Here is a 13114-nt window from a genome sequence, read left to right as displayed (position 1 = left end):
GGCCACATTTCACAGTGGATGGTTCAATCCCTGGCTCCTCCAGGCCACATTTCACAGTGTCTTTTTTGGTAAGAAACTAAACCCCAAATTGCTCTCGTCGATACCATTGATCAGATCCTGAAGAAACGGGTGGCAACCTGCTGTCGGCGTATGATTGCACATAGTCGCACTGAGCGGTCGGACGACTGGGAAGAAAAGTCTCAAAAAAAGAGAAAAAGACCTACAAAAGAAGGTAGATTATTACTCTTTGTTCCATGTATTATTAAACTTTGAGTGTTTAAAGCGTATCAAACTTTAGCCTAGAAAAGGAAAAGCAAATTGCCATTGCTTCTTAGTGTTTGGGATTCTCCGATGTTACCATTCTGTCACGGTGAATGTTTCTCTTGTTTGGTGGGAGCACAGTTTTGAATCACACAATCCTGTCTTCTAAAAATAACATGTACTGTATTCACTCCAGAGGAGTTTTTGGGGAAGTGAAATAGTTGCATGTTCTACTACAGCTTTTGTTCCCCGCCCCCAACCCCGTGTTTCTCTTTACAAGTGTGGATTTTTTGTTTAATTCCCCTTTCCCCCAAACGAATGTTCTCACTATCTCTTATTCACGTCGATTGCATTCTGCAGCATGTCTCTGCAGCCTCTCACCAACAACACCCCTAGCGCTTAGTAGATTGGCAGGGAATGTTTGGAGAACCATAATTCTAGTCAGTCCAAGGCTCCGGTTAAACCTGGACTTGTGGATATTATATTTTGATGCACGTGAAAGGAGTCGTTTCCCAGTCACAACCCCGTTGGAGAACAATCAACGAGTCCTCGCGTCTTTGCACAGCTCCGTCGTATTGTCTCATCCTCCTTTCATGTCATTGTTTTGAGCTTCATTCTTTAAACCCGGCGATGACGCCGGAGGCCTTTAATAACACGCCGATGCCACTTCGGCTTCACCAGAACAATGTTATAAGTGAGACATTGTCAGCTACTGGGATCACGCTTGTATCATTGTTTACATTGTTTTGTAAAAGCCAATTCAGCTATGCCAAAGGCAATGTGCAGTAGTACGTAGACGGAAAAGTGGGTGAAGATTGAGTGACTTTGTTCAAACTTATTATTATTCACGTCGATGAAAAAAAAAAAAAACATCTATCGTGGAATAGATGACAAACGATGTCGCGTTTCTACCCAAATGGGGCCTAACAACATCTGCACCGCAGCTCGTTCAAATGTGACTTCTCAGTCGCAGAGGTCACGCGACACTTTGAAACGGAGAGCTGTTTTCATTTCGGGATTGAGGCATAAGGGCGATAAAGGCAGACGCCAGTGGAATCTCTCCAGGACGCGCGGCGCGGCGCGTCACGGCGCGAGTGGAGCTCTGCTGCTCCGGTGGATCAGTGGAGGTAGTTAGTGGATGTTTCTTTGCACAGTGATTAAGGGGGAGGACCAATGGCAACAAAGGAGACGGAGAGGACGGTAGCTCCTCCTCCTCCTCGCTATCTCCCTCCCTCCCTCCCTCGGTGCTTTATAGATGTATATAATCCCCGAGTTGACCCAGAAAACAAAACTCCTCCTGACTGCCGACACGCCGCAGAGTTTGTATCCGCCGCAGGGCTGCGTGTAGCCGGAGCATCAGCTGGAGAAACAACCCCGGCACCGACACAACTTCTCCGTACGGATTCGACATTAACACATCGGGTAGGTGTCGCGTTCTGTCGCTCCTTTTAACAGGTAGAAAGAAAGAGAGAGAGAGAGAGCGAGAGAGAGAGGGGGGAGAGTAGCACTTCCCCCCCCCCCCTTTGTATGGCTGCTGACTGCTTTATGTTCGTCTGCGTAAAAAGGAACCGGGGCGATCAGCTGCCACTTTGCGTGCACGCAGCGCGGTCGCCTGTTCTGTTCGAACGCCAAATAGCCCACATTCACAGTCCTTGAGGATTAAACCCCCCAAAAAAAAAAAAAAAAAAAGGTTTCACGCTTGTGTAATAATGTCAGCAATTATTGCCCAGCCTGAGACTGAGATCTATTTACAAAGTGGCATTTAGCTGAATGATATCTGCAAAGAAGCTCGACAGATGAGGCTGTAATTAGGGAACACAAGAGCAGAATTTTAAGCAGTATTCGGGCTGTTGAGGGAGGGGGGGGGGGGTGAGTATTTTGTTTTATCAGCACTAAAAGGCTTGAATGGCTACAAGCAGCCAGGGGCAACACCATGCAGTTTTCATTTTTTTGGGGGGGGGGGGTGGTAAGCTGAAACGTCTTTGTTTTCAGTGACAGAAGGAGACATGTGTCTCTCCGGATGTCCTTTTTATGAACACGCTGTTTACTGGATACAATCATTCCAACAATTCCAACAACGCTGACGGCGAATCGCAGCTTCGGGGGGGTGAGCCGGATCTGTTTGTCGAAAATGTGGGTTTATCTTAATTAAGGATCTTTTGTAATGACTGTGGGAAGACACAGGCAGGGTGCTGTGTGTTGGGGGGGGGGGGGGGGGGTGGATAGGTGTGTGTGGTCTGGAGGAGCATTCCTCTGCGTCCTTTTGGCTGCAAGGGTATTGCTGCCCTCCCCCGTTCGCTGGATACCGAGCGTCACTGATGGTGTCGTTTCGGGGGTTTGAGATGGGTTTTTTTTTTCAGTGACTCTTATGATATTACTGGAAGCGGTTCAAATGCAGACCGAGAAAGTGGGGGGGGGGGGGGGGGAGGGCAAACAGTTTCAACCGACCGACCACACTTGTTCTCATAAGAGCTAAGCAATATTTGATCCCTTAAAAAGGGCAGAGATTTAGTTTCTGTCAAATCGGAAGCGTTTATAGTTTATATAATGGGTCAAAATAAAAAAAACAACAGGATCCTACATGTCCTATAATCAACTGCCTCCTAAATGTTTGAACACATTCCAACCCAACACCTCCGCTCAGGGACAAACTCGATGGTCTCGAATGAATTTGATGAAACAACATATTAGTTTCATGTTGTATACAGAATTATTACAACATAAACAATATTAGAAAGCTCTAATAGCTCCAGAGCAAAAAAAATAAAATTCACAGGCCTAGAAGCCCTCTGAAACTTTCATTTCAGAGTATTTTAGGCTGCAATGAGTTGTGTTTAAATAATCTAATTCGATCTGTTTTTTGTTTTTTTTTCAGGCCAAAGAAGCCATGGCTGAACACATGATGATGCCCATGACCCACGGCTTCAGGATGGGTATGAATGGACCTCCGCAGCACAACGGGCAGCCGGGCCTCCGCGCCATGCCCAACGGCCAGGTGATGCATTACGGCAGGAACCCCCAGAACAACATGGAGGCCGCCATGAGACAGCGACAGGGCATGGTGGGACCCGGCGGGATGACCGGCCCCTTGAACGGAGCTCCCATGGCCAACCACCACCACCACCAGATGATGTCTGGGAACATGATGTACAATGGCCAGGGACCCCAACAACAGCAGCAGCAGCAGCAGCAGCAACACCACCACCACCACATGCACCCCCAGCAGCAGCAGCAGCAGCAGCAGCAGCAGCAGCAGGGCGGACACCCGCAGCAGTACCTCCCCGGGAACCTCACCTCCCAGCAGCTCATGGCCAGCATGCACCTGCAGAAACTCAACACTCAGTATCACGGACACCCGCTGGTCTCGGCCAACGGCCACCACATGCCCAACGGGGCTCAGTATCGGGTGGGCCCCGCCCAGCTGTCGGGCATGCAGCACATCGGCGGCCCCCTGGGGCCGAGCGGCATGGACATGGACCTGATTGACGAGGAGGTTCTGACTTCGCTGGTGCTGGAGTTTGGGTTGGATCGCGTTCAGGAGCTGCCGGAGCTGCGCCTGGGACAAAATGAGTTCGACTTCATGTCGGACTTTGTGTGCAAACAGCAGCCGAGCACGGTGAGCTGCTGAGGGGGGGAAGCGTCCGCAATCTGGTCGCGTTTATTTGGGCTGGACAACCCCCCCCCTCCTCCTCTCCCCCCTCCCTCCCCCCTCACCACCCAAAGAATGACTGAGCGGTAAAAGTAGCACAGCGAGAGGAGACAATCTCTCTGTTCTGTTTTGTGTGTGTGTGTGCGTGTGTTTGACAGTGACTCGTGCGCCTTCACACTGACTTGCCTGCGAGTTGAAGATGATGATGATGAAGAATTGTAGGGAGAGAAAAAAAACGCCGCACCAAGCGCACCAGGCTTCTTCCTCTTTGAGCCGGTGCCAGGAAGATCTTTTGGCCAAATTGAGGCATCCTGATGCAGCGGGCTCCGTCTCTACCCATCTGGCCCTCAGCACATGTGCCTGCATCGCCAAGGCTTTGGGATCTTTGTTAACTGAACAAACAACAGCAACCGGGGGGTGGAGGAGGAGGAGGAGGAGAGGCCTGGAGAGACCCATCCATCTGAGTCTGCTGGATTCTGTGGCATCACTTGATGTATTGTATCTCTGACACCCTCAAATAGTAGCGGACGTTTTTTACAAATTCATAAAAGCGAGTCCCCTGAATTCGTTTGTGTCACGATGAAGGGATTAGGAACCGATATCTTTTTTTTTTCTCGCGTGCGTTTGAAGGCTGGCTCTTCAAAAACCCGAGTTCCTACAAAAAAGAAGCAAACGAAGAGCGGAAAGAGCGAGTTGGTGCAGCATTCCTGGGTGACGCGAAGCCGATTACCTCGGATTAGTTGGGTGAAATGGGCTCCATTGATTATTTAGCTTTCAGTGTCATTCACCTGACTCCGATTTAATCTGCAGCCATTAAATGTCTCACATCTGTTCCCCCCCCGCTAATTAACTGTGATTGAATCAGCACAGTAGCGCGTTGCTCCAAGTGTCTGCTTCAACAAAGCATTCATCTTCAGAAGATGGCCTATGAAATCTGTCCGCTGCGAGGCATTTTACACGTTTGGGTTGCTGCTTGGTAGAAATGCATTGAAGCGCTGGGGAGGAGGAGGAGGAGGAGGAGGCTTGTTGGTCCACGAGGAACGCCATCACTGTGGCCTGTTGCCGAGTTCCCGAGTCCCAAGAAAATAAGCGTGATTGCGTAATTTTTATCCGAGGGTTGCGTGGGGGGGGGGAAAAAGGGGCGGGTTGGGGGGGGGGATTGTGATGAGTGGACACAATGTGTGGACACGGCACTCCCCGGCAGCACTTAGTTTAATCATTATTCAAATCCGCTACCTGTGGAATTGATTCCATTGGGCAGGAGGAGGCTAGCGGGGGGAAGCACACAGCGTTTTTTTTTTTTTGGCCATAGATCAGCCTGCTCTGCTGCTCCTCCACCAATTAGACATAAACGACATGTTCTCACGCGCTTGTCTTAATTGAGGTCGGCTTGCACATCCTCCAATGACTCAATAATTATAAAACCGACATATTCTTCTATCGGGCTTTTTTTTTTTTTTTGCCGCAGTTGGTAATTAGGTTTTTTTTTTTTTGGTCAAGGTTGCTGCTCTGCTCGCTGCAGGCGGGTTGAGAGAGAATCTCCTGCACTCCCAGTGCTATTTGTGGAGCTGTCAGAGGGGTCAGGACTGCGCTGGTGCACTGTGTTAATCTGCTCCAATGCAACTGTGCCGCTGTCCCGTCCCCCCCCTCCCCCCCCCCCCCCCACCCAGTCTCTCTGGAGATCTGCCATCTCCGAGCTCTCGAGTCAAACAATGGGCATTGAAAAGCCTTTGTAAAGGCAGAGAAGTGCCAGCGAGTTCACGCACTGTTTCCCTTTCTGCCTGACGACATTTTTTTTTTTTTTTTGGCCAGACCAATTTTACAAGCTCCCCAGTTGAAATGGAAATACTTTTGGCCTTAGCGAGACAGTGGCCTCTGATTACTGCTACGTCGATTTAAGCGCAGCCTTCTTGTGTATTGTATCTTTGTACTGTAGACTAGAGGTGAATTAAGGTACTTTTTAAAGAAAAAAACATTGTCAGATGTAAATGTAAATCGGTGGCTGATTTTTATTTTGATGTGGTGACAAGAGATTATATCCTACATTTTTACAAATGAGTGTGTAGATTCAGTATGAGAATACCAATGTTTTTTTTTTTGTTTTTGTTTTGGGGTGCAGGGCCTGAAGCTTTAAGACCAAGTGCACTGCATGTTAAAGCGAGCGTGAGGGATGCCACCCCCTTTCATACAAAGCAGCCGAGAATGTACAGTACAACACATTGTGGGAACTTGTCTTAAGATGGTAGATAAACGTGTGAGATTGTACTCCTTGTTCCAAATTACACATCTTTCATTTTGGGTAAAGCCCCTCCCCCCCCCCCCCCCCCCCCCCCCCCCCCCCCCATCCTCCCCTTTTCACTTCCCTCAAAAGCTTTTGTAATGTTATTGATTCTATTTTAAGAAAATGTATTTATTTTCAAATAAAATATTTATTTAAAGAAATGATTTCTGTGTATATCAATGATTCCACTGTCGAGTGTCGTAAAGCGCACAAAATAACACTCTGTTTAGCTCTCTGGCACACAGAGCTTTTTGAGACGCTGCCAGTTCGTCCGCTGTGAGTTTTATTCTCTCGGTTTCAGCCACTTCTGAGATGAGGAGAAAAAAAACAAAAAACATATTCTTAACAGAAGTGAGTCAGCAGAAAATGTGCATTATATAATTTGAAGATTCATTAAAAGACGAAAAACGTAGTTAAGCAGTGTGCTGATTAGTGACTAATAGAAGTGAATGTGCTCTGATTTGAGCTATAATGAGCTCACAATGATGTAATCAATTGTATTTTTCTTTCCTTCACAACCTTACAGTGCCGTCTTTTCCCTTCTCTCTAACTAGAATATGCACATTTCCAACTAAAGGGTTTGTTTCACCATTAGAAGAACATTTCTTTGGGGATATAAAAAGGGGGGGGGGGGGGGTGGGGGTGCTATTCTCATTAAAATTCCAATTAGCTCTGCAGTCATATTAAGAAGCCCTGATATTCTTGTGCTGCTCCACAGGATGTGAGTGAAGTGTTTTGTCCTTGAGCTGTTTTAACGGGATCTTTTGAAACTATCTGGGCTTGTTGAGAGCGAACCGACGTCGGAGCACAGCGGCAAGGCCGCGTCCTATCTGGCACGTCCACGAAAAGGACAAATGATGACGTGCTTCCTTGGCCCCCTGAATGTAACGGGTTGGTTTTGGGGATCATGGTCGTTCGGGCAGGTCGCTTTTTCTGTTGTCACAGCGACAAACGAACCAAACCGGGTAGGCTAATGACAAAGAAAAACTGACTTGTCCTAGTGTGCTTTTCATCAAAATGTGTTGCCTATGTGCCACTCTATGACATCTGTTTCCTGCTGGGGGGGGGGGGGGGGAAACGCACCATTTGGCCTACTGTATCAGCACTTGCAAGTTCAGTGCGCATTGTTGCAGTTATGTAGCACAAAATGCTAAAAACACCCGCGAGATAACACAAAAGGAGCGGGATTATTAGTAAGTAATTAACGCCATTCCTCGCCAAACAATAAAAGCCCAGAAAAGGTTTATTTCCGCAGACGAAAGTCCTTTGTCAACCGTTATGCTGCGATGAATAATTTGATGCAATACTTCACACGAAAAGCTGAAGGTGTTCACCTTCGCTGAAAAAGAAACTGCATTGGAGAAAGACCCGATAGCCTCATCCGCGATTCGGCGTTGAACAACATTGTTGTTGCGAAACGGCGAGCCGGGCATCATGGCCTTCATCTCTGTGTTGTTGAAAAAAAAATCACAAAAAAATGTCACACAGCCTCACGGCGCGCTCGGATCACACCGGTGTCACCTCGTTACCTCGCCGCGATCTGTTGAAGCGCCGCAAATCAGTACAGCTTCAAGTGCGAGCGCTTGCCCAACGAGGAGCTTATCTCCTCTAAATACAAACAGGAAACTCTATCATTGGGCCACTTCCTGCAGCAGGGCGGGGGGGACGGGGGGGTGGGGGAGGTTGATATCCACTCTCAGAATAGCCCCTTCCGGCTGTCAGCACAGCGAACACGAAAGCCTGCCGGGTCTCGCGTGGCAGCGGGGAGAGAGAGAGAGAGAGAGAGGGGGAGAGAGAGAGAGGGAGAGAGAGAGAGGGAGAGAGAGAGAGAGAGAGAGAGAGAGAGGCCCAGTCGGAGCAGCCGATTAAATCAAGGCCACGGGGTTGGAGGGTGACTTTTTCCAACCAATCGTTGTATCTGAGCTCAGAGCGACTGGAAGGCCTTCCATTTAATTTAAGCCACAACCGTTGAGCCCAAAAAGCCCGTCCCTTTCAATTTGCACGTGGATGGAACGCGTGCCGAACCCGGCTCCGGCTCGGTGTCCTTAAAAACCGCTCGGGCCTTGGACACACGGCGTGAGCTCAAAGTGGGAGCGCTGACGGAACGCCGCTTAATCCCGTCCAACTCCTTCTTCTCGTCGAAAGAGCTCCGACATCTGGCTGCCGATCCGCCCGCACGCGCCTCCTCTAGCGCCGCCCGGAGGAGGGCGGGTCAGCGTCAGTCTCAACTGTAGCGCGTCACGCTTAAAATCTAATAATTAGAGAGTATAGTAATAAATGTGTTTCGATGGGCCCCCGTTTGAGAGTCGGTTAAATCTGTATGAAAATAGCTCGCAAAATGAGTGATTTGAGTCTTGTGTTCACGGCGAGAGGAATGACCATGCAGGTCGGGCCTTGTGCTGGGAACGTGGCTGGTGCCACAGTTTAGGAGGCAGGCGTCGAGGTGGGAAATTCATTTTAAACACTCCCCGACAACCCCCCCCCCCCCGGCAACAACACCAGAAACTTTAAATGTCAATCTCGCCACACCCGTTTCAGCGTAAAGTGAAAACAGGAATTCACAAGCATGGGGGGGGGGGGGGGGGGGGGGGGGAGTCGTGACACTCCCCGAGCGCTGCGTTCGATGTCACTCTGTGCTTTATTGTCTTCTGATCGGATCAGTGCCCTTTTTCAACCAGCGTCGGTGTCGACTGCTACGCATGTGCCACCAGCACCCCCCCCCCCCCCCCCCAACCCCGCCAAGCACACCTGATGGGACAGCGGGGCGGCTCCGTGTGCCACATCTTACCTTAGACATCATACCTTAGAGTACTGTGACTGTGAGAATGGGTCCTGTGATCGAAGTCAGACTGATCTGGAGGCTGTGCACAGGGGTAATTGACATGTGTGGGTCACTGAGTCGTTAGTTTCGACTTGGCAGCAGTTTCAAGTCAAGGCTTGTGCAGGTTTTACCTTTTCTTGTTAGCTCGCCACCAAGGAGGAATATAACACTATTTTTTCGAGCCCTATTCACACGGGAGTATAACCTGCCACCAGGGGATCTCTGAATTAGTGATAATAGCAAAGTTAGTGTTTGTGCTCTTGTCATGTGTTGTGTCCATAACGAGCTCCAGAGCAAATTAGCGACCAAATTCAAAGATCACGTGATCTTTTTTTTTTCTTCATTTTATTCACAGGTTTTATTTGTGTGCAAACAGGAGGCTGATCTCGTTACAATAGTGGGCACCAGAGCAAGATGGTCCCGTGAGTATTTAATGAACGCGAACAATGTTTTTTATGATGTATGAATATCATATTGTATTGACATTCTCATTACAAGAAGTTGTTACAACGGTATCTCTTTGTACGGGACTAAATCTTTCCCATTGTCCGTGGAGATTTACTAAAACCTCCGTTGATCACCTCCTTGGCAACTTGTGTTGGAAAACGCAGGAGTGCTGGTGGGATGAAACCAGGTCAGACAATCCGATAATCCCAACCATATAACACCGCGTGCCTCGGCCCAGCGCCTCCCTTCCGGGGACTTAAGTTTTTCCCGCAGATGAAATGCTAGTTCGCAGTGACACCTTTTAGCACTTTGCACCCAAAAGACTCTGAAGGTAAGTTCAAGGACGAAATCCGAGAGTCAAAGTGTTTGTAAAGGAGAGCGCGGTGTCAACGACGCCGGGAACCTCGCCCTTCCCGCCCGAGCTCCAATTTCATCGGGCCGCACGTCTCCGTGTAAACAGTTTTGACAGTCGGGGTGGACGCCATTGGCTCTCCTCGCCCTGCAGGGGCAGCGGTGACGCATGCGAGCAGCGTTGGGCACCCGCGCTCTTTCATGCTCACATCTGTTTTTTTTTTCTCACTCCGGCTCTTCGGTCTCGCTACCGGAGAACTCGTCACCTTTTGCACTCTTACTCACCGGATGACTCACCTCGGGACTCGCTCACTGTTGAACGCGACGAGGAAAAGCGATGATGCACATGTAGTTCAACCGGGTCGTGTGAAAGTGTCACAGCGTTGATTGAATTGAATTCTCTCTGTTTCAAGACTTTTTATTCTTTAGCGATACGTCAGTCCCTCAGTCGATCCATTGGTTCATTCACAACTTGACCGACTGGCCGATTTGATATCTACTGGAACCACTATCTTGGATTGATTGGGTTACACCTTTCGTCTTTTGCTGCTTTGGCCCAAGTGGACTCCATGACCACGGTCCTTTTGATGTGGACACTTACACTCCTAAGAGGAGAGAATCCTGAGGGGTTCTACAGGGCACGTTCTGATATTTCCTCTACTGATATAAGCCGTGCAAGGGTAGAAGAGAGTCTACATCCACACTATTATAGCGTGGTGCAACAATTCACCACTAAACATATATATATATCCAGCGGATTTCAGGACTCCGAGGAAATCAACAAACTTCCAGACTAGTGTTACTCACCGCACAACAAAACCAAGGCGTAGACCGTTGATTCATTGGCCAATTTACTGAATTTGAATGACATGTTTCTGGAGCTTTGTCTACAAGAGTTACAAGAAGCTATTTGGTTACTCAGTGTCTGCTCAGGTGCAGCCGTGACTCAGACTCCGACATAATTGCATGTTTCCGTTCGCATCTGTTTCAGCTTGGGGTGCAGTCTGAAAACAAATGCGCCAGGGAAAACATTTGATGTAAATACTATTTAATGTGGATGGATTGCTTTCTCCGTGAATTGATTTGTCTTGGTGTAATCAGCACATTTACCTAATGGGGCAATGAACTGTGGGGGTCGATTCACAAGGCAGCCGTTGATGTTGTGCTGCTCTTCGGTTGGAAAACACAACATTTTCACGTTTTTTTTCTTTTAGACACTAATTTGAATTTTGTCACACGCAGCCAGTTCCTTGATTAGTAACCACATCTACTTTGAAAATATTCTGCTTCCTTTCCTGTCTCGTTCATCTAAAAACTTGAAAACCGCAGTTTACTCACCAACGGGTGACGTCATTGGTACTACTTCCACTTCCTATAAACACGTCTTTGACTTCTTCTCCCATTATTTAGCATCATAGTTTCTCTTCGTCAGACCCTTTTCAGTTTCCGTCTCATCTTGGTAGGAATAACCGATGGTATCACCACGACACCATCTGGGTGACATGTAATCTCGGACTTTTGAAGCTTCCTCTACAGCCACAGAAAGGGCATCGTGTGAGAAGTAAATCAAACGTTGTGCTCAAAGGTCGAGTCACGATAGACGTGATTTCAGTTCAAGTGACCTTAATGTTTAAAGTATTTTAAGATTTAATGATCAATGAAGGAGCAGGTGGGAGGGGGGTGTCTCAGCTATTGAGATGCGCCACTGCATCCCGGTGCAATGAGGGCAAAAAAATGAGTCTGCAGTTGTGAAATGTCCCTTACGTTTAGTTATAATGGCTTTATTTAAGGTCAACATGATCACATTTAAGGGACGATTCAATACAGAATAAGTTACAATGTAATAATGTCCTCCAGTTGTCCTCTGTGGCAACGAAGACACGGAGTCTGCCCCTCGAGCCCTGAACCTGGGAGCTTTTTCACACACGTAGTTAAACAAGTCAATATTTGACATGCGGAGGCCTGTGCAGTGCGGGCTTAAAGGTCTAAGTTGTCTTAAGCACTGGAGGTAATTCATTACCTAATCTTCTAACAATATGCAATTTTCAAAACGTGTCTTCATCAAAAACACGGCTTTACGAACTTTAAAGACCATGACGCTGCTGAAATGCACCACGTTGCATTCAGAATCCAGGTGAAAAGGTGGACGCGAGTGGGATTTGACGGACTAAACGTTTCCGGGTCGCTCCGGCGCTTGTCTAACGGGTTTTAATTCCCCCCGGGAAAATGATCCGAAACACAACACTGATATTTATTCAAGCCGATTATCAGTCGTGTGTTTTCGTTTGGGCCGAGCTCATCCCACTGTGAATGGATGGTTTTTTTTTAGGAGTTTACACAAGCGTTCGTGAATCATCGGGAAACCGACGTCCTGTGTTTTTTCCCCCGCTCAGTCAGACGGGGGCCATTGTTTTTTTGGCGTGAGCGAGCTGGGCAAGCGCCGGGCTGCATGGGTAAATGCAGCCAAGTAATGGAAATACGAAATATATACCCCCCCCATCCCCCCCAACCAGAAATCACAATTAACGCGGGGATGTAAACATACCGGAGGGTGCTTTGTATTCAAAAAGCAACATGCATGTTGTATGCTAATAAAAAAAAAGTGGCACTTTGTACATTCTTGCAGCATCTTGCAGGTGAGTTTTCTGATTGCAAACAACCATCCAGTAAATACAATTTTATTTTATCTTCACATGAAACATGGCTTTTACTCATCATCATCTACCACTGAATTTCGGTCGTCTCTCCTTCGTGATGAAACGTATCTACATGTGTGTCGGTAGTGGCAACAGCTCTTCCCCCCCCCAACCCCCCCACCCCCTGTGCTTTAGACAAGCTGAACACCGTGTGCTGCCATCGGTGCCCCCAAAAACTCTACTGTCAAGATGCTCCTCTTCTCTTGAGTGGTGCACTCTTCAGAGGAGCCAAAACCGCAAGCAGAAAGGAGAAATGCGAACTCTCTCACGTCGGAGCCTCCCTGTGGCTTCACTTCATCCTCGGCCAGAAAGCACCACGGTTCATCGGGCAGCGCTTGGACCGCTGCCATCTCCTTGCTTTCCTAGAGATTTGCATGGCTGTCCAGACGTCAGCAACCCCCCCCCCCCTCCTCCCCTCACCCCCCTCTTCGTCCCTCCAACAGTTCCTAAATGCGTCAGCAGTCATTCCTCCTCCTCCTCCTCCTCATCTTATACACGCCGCCTCCCTTCGACACCTCCGTCAGGCTCCCACGGCACACTGTGTCCTTGAGGACTCACTCACTACAGCCGCACCTCCCCCCCCGCCCCCCCCCCCCTTGCTGGCTCTT

General features: G+C 48.5%; 1 protein-coding gene across 1 annotated transcript; it reads left to right on the top strand.

The window, feature by feature from the left end:
* The first annotated feature begins 1507 nt into the window (after positions 1 to 1507).
* cited4a (Cbp/p300-interacting transactivator, with Glu/Asp-rich carboxy-terminal domain, 4a) lies at positions 1508 to 6173 on the top strand. Its single transcript, XM_037474760.2, has 2 exons — positions 1508 to 1683; positions 3137 to 6173. Exon 2 carries the CDS (start codon positions 3149 to 3151, stop codon positions 3887 to 3889), a length of 741 nt encoding a protein of 246 aa, XP_037330657.2. The 5' UTR covers positions 1508 to 1683; positions 3137 to 3148; the 3' UTR covers positions 3890 to 6173.
* The last annotated feature ends 6941 nt before the right edge of the window (positions 6174 to 13114 follow it).

The sequence above is a fragment of the Pungitius pungitius genome, chromosome 17 (assembly GCF_949316345.1).
Source record: "Pungitius pungitius chromosome 17, fPunPun2.1, whole genome shotgun sequence".
Taxonomy (NCBI): Eukaryota; Metazoa; Chordata; class Actinopteri; order Perciformes; family Gasterosteidae; genus Pungitius; species Pungitius pungitius.
This window is presented reverse-complemented; position numbering and strand designations above follow the sequence as displayed.